The following is a 13,167-nucleotide window of genomic DNA, read 5'->3' on the forward strand; positions in this document are numbered from 1 at the left end:
AAGGGAGGGAAGGAGGGAGACAGTCATGATGGAAGAACTCAAAAGAGCTTCGTTTCAATAAACAAAGCACTTCTTATGAAAATGAAAGTTTGCACAATAGAAAAGTAAAGGGAATTCCCCGGCGGTCCGGTGGCTTCGACTCATGCTGTCACTGCTGAGGGCGCAGGTTTAATCCCTGGTCAGGGAACTAAGATCCCATAAGCCACAGGGCACTGCCGGGGTGGGGAGAGGGGGTGGATTTAAGAAAAAAAGTGAGTAAGGGTAGGCTTTGGGCTTCCTGATTAAAAAAACCAAATACTCAAAAGAGTTCAGCTCACAGCCTTGCTGGCTACTGCCTTTCCGGCCGCTCCACACACAGTGGTCTCAGGAGAACCAGGTTACCAGCTGGCGCGGGCCACGGGCTCTCAGCAGACACAGGAATAACATTTACAATGAGGAGCTGGGTCATGCTGCAGAAAACTCCAGTGCTTCCAGGGTTCATCCCAGGTAGGGGAGGGTCCTCACTGGGGCAGCCCATCCATGCCCAGCTGTTTCTTGAGCGCCGGCAGCTGGGCCAGGCTGATGTTGCTACCCCCACAGACAATGACCACGAGAGAGGAGAGAGGGGTGCGGAGTTTCCCTTCTCCTTGCAGCTTCTGAATCACGTTGCTGTAGACGGCGGCCAGGGCGGCCCCACAGGCGGGCTCCACCAGGATCTTCTCGTCATCTGCCAGAGGAAGGGTGTGGTGAGGTTGGGGCCAGGAAACCACTGGGTCATTGGTGAAGCCATTGGCTATCGCCCCGACCACAGACTGGTCCTGGACCACCCCACCCCCACCTCCCATCATTACCCCATTGACCTTCCAGGGCCTGAGTCAGGGCTGAACTTCAACATCAGCGCTAACACTGCTATGCTTGTAATTTCCTGGGCACCGTGCTCACGTCATTTGAGCAAGAGTGCCAGCACTGATTGGCCAAATGAACTCCCAGTACAGAATTAAATGGCAGCGTAAGTGTGTGTGTGTGATCCCTGTTCCAGGATGAACCCCATAAACGTCCAGCTCAGAGGCTTCCCTGGTGGTCCAGTTGAGACTCCGTGCTTTCATTGCACAGGGTGCAGTTTTGATCCCTGGTTGGGGAACTGAGATCGCACATTGTTGCTGTTGTTTAGTTGCTAAATTGTCTCTGACTGACTCTCTGCAACCTGATGGACTGTAGCTCTCCAGGCTCCTCTGCCCATGGGAGTCTCCAGGCAAGAATACTGGAGTGGGTAGCCATTCCCTTCTCCAGGGGATCTTCCTGACCCAGGGATCAAACCCAAGTCTCCCACATTGCCTGTATTGGCAGGTGGATTCTTTACCACTGAGCCACCTGGGAAGCCCATGTTATGTGGCAAAACTAAAAGCTTATTGGGAAGAGTAAAAGGAGAATCAAAAGGATATTTTAAAAAGAGTCCAACGTAGTCACAGACTCACCTCTGAATCCAACACAGAGGCCCCTAGTTGCCTTTTTCACCCTGACTACATTGCTCAGAACCAACATTTTGCATACTCAAATTATTTTCCCCTGCCCTTACATTGTCTGACTTTTTTCATTTGTCCCCTTGGTCTTTCTGTTTTAACCCCTGGACTGCAGTAACTTTCATTAATGGTAAGTTCCACAGAGGGACGGAAGACAGAATTGCAAATGACATCCCTTGGCACGCCAAGCGTCAGCCACATAGTCCTTAGCCAGGAGAGCTGAGTCTCAAAAGGACTTAGCACATACATACCCACAAACTTCTCGAGAGCGGCCACAGCCTCCTGGTCCGAGACAACTTCAGAGAAAATGGGGTGTTCCCGATACACCTTCATAGCCTGCGCTGTCACGGTGGTCACGCCCAGGGCTTTGGCAACACTGGGAGGGACAAAGATGGAGAAGGGGGGGAAAGAGGCAGGAGAGAAGAGGGAGGCAGACCATGTGATTACCTTCTGGCCACTAAGAGGTAAGTGGACATATCCATGTCTTTAAAAGAAGAGTCAACTTCTGCCCTGACTTCTTCCTGCCAGATGGAGTGTGAGTGTGGTAGCCAACACCTAAGCAGCTATCTTGGGCCATAAGTCAATGAAATGAGGATGATGGAGAACAAAATCAAGGGTCTCGGGCCCCTGGCTTTGTGGAGCTAGACTTTTTTATATGAGAGGAAATAAAGTTCAATTTTGTTTAAACCACTGTTATTTTGGACTTCTGTATAATGTGGCTAAACCTAATGCTAGTCAAACACCATCTGGGAAAGGTTTGGGCCTGGGATATGAACCCCTTGGGAGCAGGAGCTGTGTTTATTCACCACTGTCTCCCCAAGATCGACCAGTGCCTTGCACATATTAGGGGCTCAATAAATGGTAAATTAATGAGGTGTGTTAAACCCCACCACAGAGGAACCCAATAAAGGATTAATGTTAGCCTTTTCATGCGAGGAAGTGTGATGTTCATGGTACAGAGTCACACAGACTTGAGTTCATTAACAGGCATACCACTCATTGGCTGCGTGACTCTACGTGACCAAAGCCTCAGTTTCCTCACCTGCAAAATGGGGCTGGCATGAGGATCTACCTCGCCACCAGCACCGAGGGGGGAGCTCCCCACAACACTCCCTGAACATAATGACAGCCTCCCTGGCTGCTTGCCTGGTAATGCGGGGCAGGGTGACGAGCTTGCCGGCCTTGGTGGAAGCGTGGAAACTGTCAGCTCCAATGGTCTCCATGGTGATGATGGGCACATCCCTCCAGCCCACCTCCGCCAGCCCCTGGACCACTCCGCACAAGAGGCCTCCGCCCCCTACTGCCAGCACGATGGCCCCGGGCTTTTCAGTCATCGTCTCCTTCAGCTCCTTCACGATGGAAGAGTGGCCTTCCCTGGAGGAGGTGGGTGGGGAAGGGGGGGTGCAGGTCAGGGCTGGGCTGCCTGGGGACACCAGGCAGAGGTCCTGAAGATGCTGCTTACCCTCTGTTTGCCCTCATCCCAAGCAGCTGATGGGCCTTGGGGCTGGTCCCCTCAAACCTGACTCCACCCTATTTCCAGCTGCCAACATCTGCATCTCCACCTGTCTTCCTCTGGCCTCTGGAGCACTGTGAATGTGGCAGCTGGCAGTGCCAGGAAATGAAACCCCTAGGAGCAGCCCTCAATCCATTATAGGAATTACGAATTACGGGAATTGAAGCATAGACACTCCTTGCCCAATATCCTCCCCGACGGGTTCGACAACCCTGGTTCATGGTCCATGCTGGCTGCCAGCGGCCCCCAAGGGATGAAGCTCCAGCTGCCCACAGTGGTCCCCAGTCCACCAGCACCCTTCCTTCCTCATCTCACTTCCCCAGTCCTCGAATGAGTCACCTCCCAAGTCAACTGCTTTCCCTGAAATCTTTGTCTCGGGTTCTGCTTCTGGGGGCCCCAATCACACACACACACACACACACACACACACACACCCCTGTGTATCTGAGCCCAAGCATTCACCCATGGTCCAGGAGAACGGGCACTGGTGCACGTGGGTGTGGGCACCAGCAGCTGTATCTGTGTGTGTGCTTCTATGTGATGTGCACACACGTGTACGCTGCTGTGCGTGATGGTGTGTGTTGGGGCAGGTGTCCCCTTAGTGATGTAGTGGCATGGTCCCTACCCACCCCGGTTGACTGGGGGCTGCACATACCAGATGAGGGGGTCGTCAAAGGGAGGGACGTAGACCCAGCCCGAGTTGTTTTTCTCCAGGTCCTTGGCTACCCTGATGGCCTCATCCAATGTCTGCAAGATCACAGAGAAGGTGAGTGGGATGAGGGGCTGGGGGACTTGGCCCTGTGCCCCAGTGCCCTCTGTGGCCCTGGCTCCAGGTTGGTACTCACCTCACCCACCACTTTGATCATGGCACCCTCATTCTTGAGCCGCTGGATGGTGAGGGCAGGCGTGGTGCTGGGCACAACAATCGTGGCAGGGATGCCCAGCTTCCTGGCCGCATAGGCGGCTGCCATGCCTGCATTGCCCGCTGCCAGGGTAGACAGTGTTAGTGGGGTTGAACCCTCCCTGGGTGAGGGCTGGCCTCCCCCCGGAATTCTGAATTGGGACTTCCACAGATGCTTGCAATGACTCATTGCTGGGGAAGCCAGGGCTCAGAGAGGGGGAGCACCTGACCCCGGAACACACAGCAGAGGACAGGAGGAGGCATGCAGGCCACTTACCTGAGGAGCAGACGAAATGTTCACAGCCTCGCTCAGCCCACTGTGGAGACAGAGAGGGGAGAGGATCAGGCCTGATATCTTTTCTCCCCAAAGAGACTAACTGGTTCAGGGAAAGATGAAGGAGAGGAAGGTCACTGATGGCTCTGGGATCAGTCCATGGTGGGACCCTCTGGACTGACACCCCTTAAGAGGAGGTGCCAATGGAGGGTGCCTGTGGGGAGTCAGCGGGGCCCAGCCTGGAACTCCTAGGATGTCACGTGGCAGTGGCCCTGCCCTGTCCACAAAGGGGATCTGCCCAGATGAGGCTGTACCATTTTGCAGAGGTGTCCGATGCCCCGGATCTTGAAGGAGCCGGAGGGCTGGGCACTGTCTATCTTGAGATAGACCGTGGTGCCAGCCACTTTAGACAGGGTCATGCTGTCACGGACGGGAGTCTCCACGTGCAGGGGTTTTCCTGACATCATTGCTGGGAGAAAGGAAGGAAACCCAGAGGGTCAGGGGAGTTGGCTCTGGCGCCAGCCGCTGCCACTCAGTAGGCAGTGGGGCTGGGATGGACCCTGTCCCTAACTTCCCAGGAAGCTGAGGACAAGCCCCAGATTACAGCACCCTGGAGACCTGAGTTCAAATCTCAACTCGGCCACCAACTTGGCATCGGACAAGGAATCTCCCTTTGGCCTCAGCTGCCTCATCTGTAAAATGGGCGGAGGTCATCTTCTCTCCCCCTACCCCTGCCCACCTCTGGCCCACCCCAACACACACATACATTATGCTGAGAAACTATAAGCATCAGAAATAACATGCAGGAAATTCTCTGGAGCTCCAGTGGTTAGCACTCTGCACTCTCACTGTTGAGGGCCTGGGTTAGATCCTTGGTTGAGGAACTAAGATCTCACAAGCCGAGAGGCATGGTCAAAAAAGAAAAAGAAATAACATCTAGACCTTGCAGCTTTTGAATACTATGAGGTAGAAATAGACTTGCGGGTGTTGACTCAGAATGAGTGGCAAGATTATGGCTAAAACAGGGGCAGGGTATCAGGTCTAGTGTGTGCAAAAACTGCAAGGATACATGTGCACACCCACAATCCATGCGTACAAGACACCTCCGAAAACACAAGAAACCCATCAGGGTAGGCGGCCCCTGGGGACGACTGGCACACGGCACCTGCTTCTGTACCATTCAATATTTTGCTGTGTGCATGTTTATTACAGATTTAAATTACACATCTTTAAAAACTAATCTCTGAGAGTGAAATAAGTCAGAAAGAGAAAAACAAATATTATGTATCAATGCATATATATGGAATCTAGAAAAATGTTAGCGATGAACCTATTTGCAGGGCAGGAATAGAGACTCAGATGCAGAGAGCAGACTTGTGGACACAGCAGGGGAAGGAGAGGGTGGGACGAATTGAGAGAGAAGCATCGACATATATACATTACTACATGTAAAATAGAGAGCTAGTGGAAAGCTGCTGTGTAACATAGGGAGCTCAGCCCAGCACTCTGTGATGACTTGGTGGGGGGAGATGGGAGGGAGGTTCAAGAGGGAGGGGATGTACGTATACATATAGCTGATCCACGTTGTCATAAGGCAGAAACCAACACAACATATAAAGCAACTATATTCCAGTAAAAACTTAATAAAAACAACTAACCTTTGGAAAGCCCTGTACCCATTAGGGGAAGCTTTTTATTATTGTCATTTTTTGGTAATAACTATTATATTATTTAACAATCACTTATAAAGCGATTACCAGGACTTCCCTGGTGTTCCAGTATCTTGCAATGCAAGAGGATATGGGTTGGGGAGCTAAGATCCCACATACCGCAGGGCCGCTAAGCTGGCATGCCGCAACTAGAGACCACAAGCCGCAAGAAAAGATCCTGCATGAGACAAAGAGGCTGTGTGCCGCAAGTAAGACTTGAGGCAGCCAGACAAGTAAATAAGTAAATATTTACAGTGATTACCATGTGCCATGCATTTTCTTAAATTTTACAGATATTAACTCACTTAATCCTTCTACCAACCCTAGGAAATGCCTAGGATAATTGCCTAATGTTATTTTCCAGTTCTTCTGTTGAGGAAACAGGCTCTGATTGTGTTTTTCAGACTGATCACTGAGCAATTCCTACCCCTCACATACCTCTTATGATGCAACACTGAAGCTTTTCTAGGTGGGAGGTGGGATCAGGTCTACACTTCCTTCCCTTGAACCCTGGGTTGGGGGGGGGCAAGGGGGGAGGGGCTGTGACTACAGGGGAATGAACACTATGTGACTCCCTCCAAGCAGTAATGTGCTGGTGAATGTTTAATGATAGCTTCGTCAAAGGGAAAGAAACCTTGATTTCTAGTGTCTGCATGTCTGTGACATTTCAAGCTACTAACAAGATGTCACTGAATAGGGAGTCAGGAAGAGATGGACACTGTCCACTACTGACAACCCTGTGTCATCTGGCTGTGGCCCAGCATGGCTCTCAAGGCCAGGTCATATAAGGCGACCGAGCTGCCAGGCAGCTGGGAAGCTCCCTGTATGAACCCAGCCGCCAAGATGGAAGCAAGCCCGGGCGGCATGCCGGGGGCTGCAGGGAGGTGCCCCGCCTAACGTGTCCAGCTGATATCCTAGCTGATGGGCAGACACGGCGCCTGACTTAGGGAAGACTCTAGCCCAGCTACTGTTATCACACTGCCGCCCCTGAGAGAGACCCAAGTGAGAACTGCCTGGCTGAGTCCAATCAAGCCCCAGCGTCATGACAGAAAGAATCCACCTAGCATGGGCTCAATCCGCTCTGGGAAGATTTCACGAGCCGAGGCTCAACTAAGCCCCTTTGCCACAACTACTGAGCCCGAGTGCTGCAACTACTGAAGCCTGCCTGCCCTAGAGCCCGTGCTCTGCAACAAGAGAAGCCACTGCAGTGAGAAGCCTGCTCAGGCAGCTAGAGTAGACCCCATTCACCTCCAACTAGAGAAAAAGTCTGAGTGCAGCAAGGAGGACCCAGTGCAGCCAAAAATAAAGAAACTAATTAAAATCTTTTTAAAAAAGAAACTGCAGTATTGGCTTGTCCAAGATCACACAGCCAGTGATGAGGGGAGAAGGGATTATTTTTTTTATGGCCATGTCTTATGGCTTGTGGGATCTTAGGTCCCCAACCAGGGATTGAACTCTTGCCCTCAGCAGTGAGAGCATGGAGTCCTAACCACTAAATCGTCATGTAATTCCAAAGAGAAGAGGTAAGATTTGAACCAGGCAGCCTAGGCCCAGAGTCCAGGCTCTCTCCAGGACACATGGAGGGGGGCGTCTATCTGCATGGATTCTGGGTGACTGAGAACCTGAGACCCTGCATGCCACAACTAACTAGAGTCCCCGGGAGATTCCACATGACACAAAGATCCTGCGTGTTGCAACTAAGACCCAACCAGCCAAATAAGTAAATAAAAATTAACTCTTATTATGACTTCCCTGGGATTGTGGTTAAGACTCCCCGCTTCCAAAGCAGGGGTTTGTGGGGGCGGGGTGGGGTGGGACTGGTTGGGGAATTAAGATCCCATATGCTCTCGCAGTGTGGCCAAAAAAAAAAAAATTAACTATTATTACACATAAACTAAACACTCACAACTGCCTTAAGAGAAAGATTCTGTTATTATTACCCCCATTGTACAGATGAGGAAACCGAGGCACAAAGCTGGCAGTGAACCCAGCCAGTCTGGCTCCAAAGCATGGGTTTTTACTCTCAACTGACACTTCCTCCTCTCTTGCCCAGGGAAGACCCAAGGTGGCTGGAGATGCTTCAGTCCTGGGGACGGAGGTGAGGATGGTTGGGGCGGCTTACCAGAGAAAGACGAGGAGCTGGGCGTCTGAGCGTCAGGCAAAGGAGGAATAGACTGGAGATGGTCTAGATGGACCGACTGGATAGACGGTCCACAGACATAACGAGTAGGAGAGGTAGCGTGTCTTCAGAATTGTCCCAGGTACTAAAGGGTCCGGGCTTTATTCCCCCGGAGCATCTGAGCAGCCAATGGGACACCAGGACCGCCCACACCCCCGCCAGGCCCCGCCCCTTGGCTCTAGACCCTAGGGGCTTCCCGGAAGGGAACGCCCCTCTCTCTAGCTGGGTCTTTCTCTCGGTCCCGCTAGCCACGCCCTTTCTCCACCCTCAGCTTCAGATCAGAACAAATACCTACTTCACCACAGCTTTTAGGAAGCTGCCGGAGAAGGGTGTGAAGTAGTGTACTTAACTTCGCTAGCACTTGCTTGGCGCTCAGTGGACAAGAATCAAACCGGGGAGGAAGTGTATGCTATTACTATCCCCATCTTACAGAAAAGGAAACTGAGGCATACAGTAAGAGGGATGAGCTAGCACTTGAACGCAGCAGGGTGATCCTCAAATCTGCAATCTGAACACAGGTTTTAACTTTTATTTATTTATTGAGTTTAGAAACTCAAACATTGGTTTGCGCTGTAAAGCGAAAGAAAAATGGTGAATAGTCACACATAAGATGCAACAGGACTGGTTCTTAACCATATGCTGCTGCCAAGTCGCTTTAGTCGTGTCCGACTCTGTGCGACCCCATGGATTACAGCCTACCAGGCTCCTCCGTCCATGGGATTTTCCAGGCAAGAATACTGGAGTGGGGTGCCATTGCCTTCTCCCTTAACCATATAGAGAAACACAAAAGTACTTTTTTCACCCGCTTTTAGTTTCAATTTTGTAACAGCTTACCAGAACTTATTTCCCAATACATACATGACTAATATTCTTTAAATTCCAATGACATTAAACTATATCATGCCCAAGTCATGGGTTAAGAATGGAACTATCATGTCAATGTACGTGTATTTTAAAATCTTTTGACTGCCCAGCAGGGCATGTGGGATCTCAGTTTCTTGACCAGATATGGAACCGATGCCCCCTGAATTGGCAGCGCAGGGCCTTAACCACTGGACCATCAGGGAAGTCCCATGTCAGCCTGTTTTTAAGCATTAAAAAGAGAACTCAGAAAAATCGCAAGTGTCGTAAGTATTGGGGATATAAAATTTCAAATTGAAATTCAACAGGAAGAGGGACATGATAAGCCACTGGTATTACTTAATAACAAAGGCTGAACACAGTTTTTTAAAATCACCATCCCCTGGTATCCTTTATAACTCCTTTGTCCTAAAGGAGCAATATAGGTAAAATCCAGAAGGGTCAGGGTTCCTGGCTCTGCCCTTTACTAGATGTGTGGCCCTTGGTGAGTCATTTTGTGTCCTGGGGACTCTGTTTCCTCATCTGTAAAATGGGGATAATGTTGGTATCACCCTTCTAAGATTAGATGACACCATAATATATTTATGTAACAGGCCTGGTGTTAGGTGACTGTTCAGTAAGTGCTGGCAGCCATCACTACCCTCATTACCATCATCTTCATCACAGAAGTGGAAGATTTTGCCTCCTTGCCCCGTGCCAAGCCTCGACCTGTCTCTGGCTGTGTGCAGGGGTCTGTATGTGGTGTGCATGCATGAATACCACACCCACATGCATCTGGTCGGCTTTCTTCCTGGCCCCTTCAGCACAGGGTTCCTGTCCCACTAGCCAGGACAAGAATATGGATGATATTGAAGGCAGTGTGCTGTGCTTAGTCACTCAGTCGTGTCCAACTCTTTTCAACCCCATGGGCTGCAGCCCATAAAGCTCCTCTGTCCATGGGGATTCTCCAGGCAAGAATACGTCCTCCTCCAGGGGATCTTCCTAAACCAGGGATCGAACCCAGGTCTCCGACATTGCAGGCGGATTCTTTACTGTCTGAGCCACCAGGGAAGCCCAAGAATACTGCAGTGGGTAGCCTATCCCTTCTCCAGGGGATCTTCTTGACCCAGGAATAAAACTGGGGTCTCCTGCATTACAGGAGGATTCTTTACCAGCTGAGCTACCAGGGAAGCCCATAGAAGGCAGAGAGAATACAAATAGCCTGCACATTTGTCTCCATGGGACAGGCTGTCCCCTCTTGTTGGCCCCTTCTGACCTTCCACAGGCACTCCCAAGCCCCCTCCCAATGGAACATCCCAGGTTTGTGCTGGGGATCCAGGTTGGCAGAGCTGAAGGGAGTGGGCATCGGGAAACTCATGTGTAGCCCCGCCCCCCAACCCTGCCGGGTGTATACAGCTGGTGCTTATCTCGCCTGAGCATCTGCTTGTGCCTGATTCCATGTCAAGTATTTCCTATGTGATGTGGGGCTTCACTTACCCCTGAGACAACCAGGTGAGTGGGCATTTTGAGTCCCATGTCACAGGTGAAGAAATAGGCTCAGAGGTGAAATAAAATTGCCCAAGATCTCCCAGGAGGCAAGGATGAAATGCACAAGATGAGAGCTGTGAGTTTCAGTTTTATTTGGGAATTACTGAGAACAATAGCCAGGCAGATACCCTCCCAGAAACCTCAGAGGAGCTGCTCCAAAGAGGCTGGGGAGGTCAGTATGTGTGTATATATATATATATATATATGTATACATACTTATATATATATATATATATACACATACATATATATGATTTGGTGAAAGGGGTATACCTCTTGGTAGAAGGTTGCTGCTGGTCACCAGGAGCAGAATTCTCCATCAATGATTTTAGTGCCTTTCTAGATATGAGAAGATACAAGAAATTGGGTTCCTAGAAACTTCTCCTGGAAATACCTAACTGTCCTAAGACCTGTTATGCTGGTTTTCCCAGAGCTCAGAGGGCCTAATTCCTGATCACAGCCATGACCTCCTTTTGGGCAGGGTGTGTCAAAGGTCAGCGATTGCAATGGCTAGCAACTTCATTCTTGGAGAATCAGGAGACAAGTGACATTTTTTAGTTGTCAAGGCAAATTTAGGAATTCTGAGTCCTTTATGGACACAAGGGCTTCCCTGGTGGCTTAGACGGTAAAGTGTCTGCCCACAATGCGGGAGATCTGGGTTCAATCCCTGGGTGGGAAAGATCCCCTGGAGAAGGAAATGGCAACCCACTCCAGTACTCTTGCCTAGAAAATCCCATGGACAGAGGAGTCCTTGGGGTCGCAGAGAGTCGGACATGACTGAGCGACTTCACTTATGGACACAAAGCTGATGGGGTGAGAGGGAGTGGGTTGGAGATGGGGGTTGGGAGGGCATCTGGCCACAATCAGATATCCCAGATTTAGGTTTTTGAGGTTATCTTTGTACAAGGAAAGCTTCCCAGGTGGCTCAGTGGTAAAGAATCCACCTACAATGCAGGAGACCATGGATTCGATCCCTGGGCTGGGAAGATCTCCTGGAGAAGGAAATGGCAACCCACTCCAGTATTCTGGCCTGGGAAATCCATGGACAGAGGAGCCTGGAGGGCCACAGTCCGTCAGGTCGAAAAGAGTTGGACACGACTGAGCGACCAATAGTTCCTCCATTTGACAGATGGGCAAACTGAGGCCCAGATATATCTAATGTAGGAAGGTGAGGGCAGAGCCGGTGGTCCCAGGAGGAGGGACGAGAGTCTGGCTGCGAACCTTAGGCAAGTTGCCTCTCTCACGTCTGCCTGCTGGCTCTGTTACCTCACACCCAGATCAGTGTGTCCTTGGTTGTGGGAGGTAGGGATGCTGGCAGTTGTTTTCACAGTCCCAGGAGAGGAAGAGACAGCTCTCACTTCTGAAATGGCAACCCACTCCAGTATTCTTGCTTGGGAAATCCCATAGGCAAAGGAGCCTGGAGGGCTACAGTCCATGGGGTCGCAAAAGAGTCGGACACAACTTAGTGATTGACCACTAACCCCATGAGAAAGGCAGCTGTTTTAAATGCTGGATTAATCACCATTCCAATGGGATAGCACCATGTTTGGGGGGTGGGAAACAAGATGATTAAGTCTTTCTTTTGACCTCTAGTATTGTTCCATTTGCTTCAACAAATATGAATCACAAGGACTTCCCTGGCGGTCCAGTGGTTAAGACTTTGCTTTCCAATGCAGAGGGTGCAGGGTCAATCCCTGGCTGGGGACCTAAGATCCCACATGACTCGTGGCCAAAGGGACCAAAACATAAAATAGAAGCAATATAGTAGCAAAATCAATTGACTTTTTTTTTTTTTAAAAAAAGAAAGGATAATGGCTATGATCTGAAAAACACCAAATTAAAGAAATCAATCATATAAGAACCAAAAACAAAGAAAAAGACAAAATGTCTGTCATTGTGGACATCCTGTCTGGGCATTTTTTTAAAAAGTGATTTTATTGAGATACGATTCACAAGGCCTACAATTCACCCATTTACAGAGTATCAGCTTAGAATACTGTCATCACCCTGAAACCTAGCAGGGCCCTGTGGGGTTCCCAGGTACGGAGGCATTTCTGTCCCCCATTTCTTGTAGGCAAGACTCCAGCCATTATGACCTTTCCTGCGTTCCAAAGGGCAATTTGAACAGTTACTAATCGAAAGAGGAGTAGCCAAGAAATCACCTGAAGCAAGGTTAAAGAGACCAGAAAAGTTCATCGAGATTAGAAGACCACCTGAGACTTAAGGGACTGCAAGTCCTGCTCACACCCTAATCTTGTTAGAGACACTACCTTTGACCTATGATTATAAAAACCCTCATCACGTTCGTTGTAATTGTGGTTCAGTCACTCAGTAGTGTCTGACTCTTTGCTACCCTATTGACTGCAGCATGCCAGGCTTCCCAGTCTTTCACCATCTCCCGGAGCTTGCTCAAACTCATGTCCATTGAGTTGGTGATGCCATCCAACCATCTCATCCTCTGTCACCCCCTTCTCCTCTGCCTTCAATCTTTCCCAGCATCAGGGTCTTTTCTAATGAGTCGGCTCTTCGCATCAGCTGGCCAAAGTATTGGAGCTTCAGCATCAGTCCTTCCAATGAATATTCAGGATTGATTTCCTTTGGGATGGACTGGTTTGATCTCCTTACAGTCCAAGGGACTCTCTGGAGTTGAGATACATAGTTTTTCCAGCCAGGTGCCTGGAGTGTCTCCCTTTGCCTGACAAAG

At 50.0% G+C, this 13,167-nt stretch overlaps 1 protein-coding gene across 1 annotated transcript; it reads right to left on the minus strand.

Annotated features, from left to right (window-relative positions):
* Positions 1-48: 48 nt before the first annotated feature.
* Positions 49-8,153, minus strand: SDS (serine dehydratase). Its single transcript, XM_081546403.1, has 8 exons — positions 8,019-8,153; positions 4,502-4,656; positions 4,191-4,230; positions 3,858-3,997; positions 3,668-3,759; positions 2,646-2,873; positions 1,751-1,875; positions 49-706 (listed from the first exon to the last, which is right to left on the minus strand). Exons 2-8 carry the CDS (start codon positions 4,652-4,654, stop codon positions 501-503), a joined length of 984 nt encoding a protein of 327 aa, XP_081402529.1. The 5' UTR covers positions 4,655-4,656; positions 8,019-8,153; the 3' UTR covers positions 49-500.
* Positions 8,154-13,167: the final 5,014 nt, after the last annotated feature.

This window comes from Giraffa tippelskirchi, chromosome 11 (genome assembly GCF_054371585.1).
Source record: "Giraffa tippelskirchi isolate mGirTip1 chromosome 11, T2T-mGirTip1v1.2.pri, whole genome shotgun sequence".
Taxonomy (NCBI): domain Eukaryota; kingdom Metazoa; phylum Chordata; class Mammalia; order Artiodactyla; family Giraffidae; genus Giraffa; species Giraffa tippelskirchi.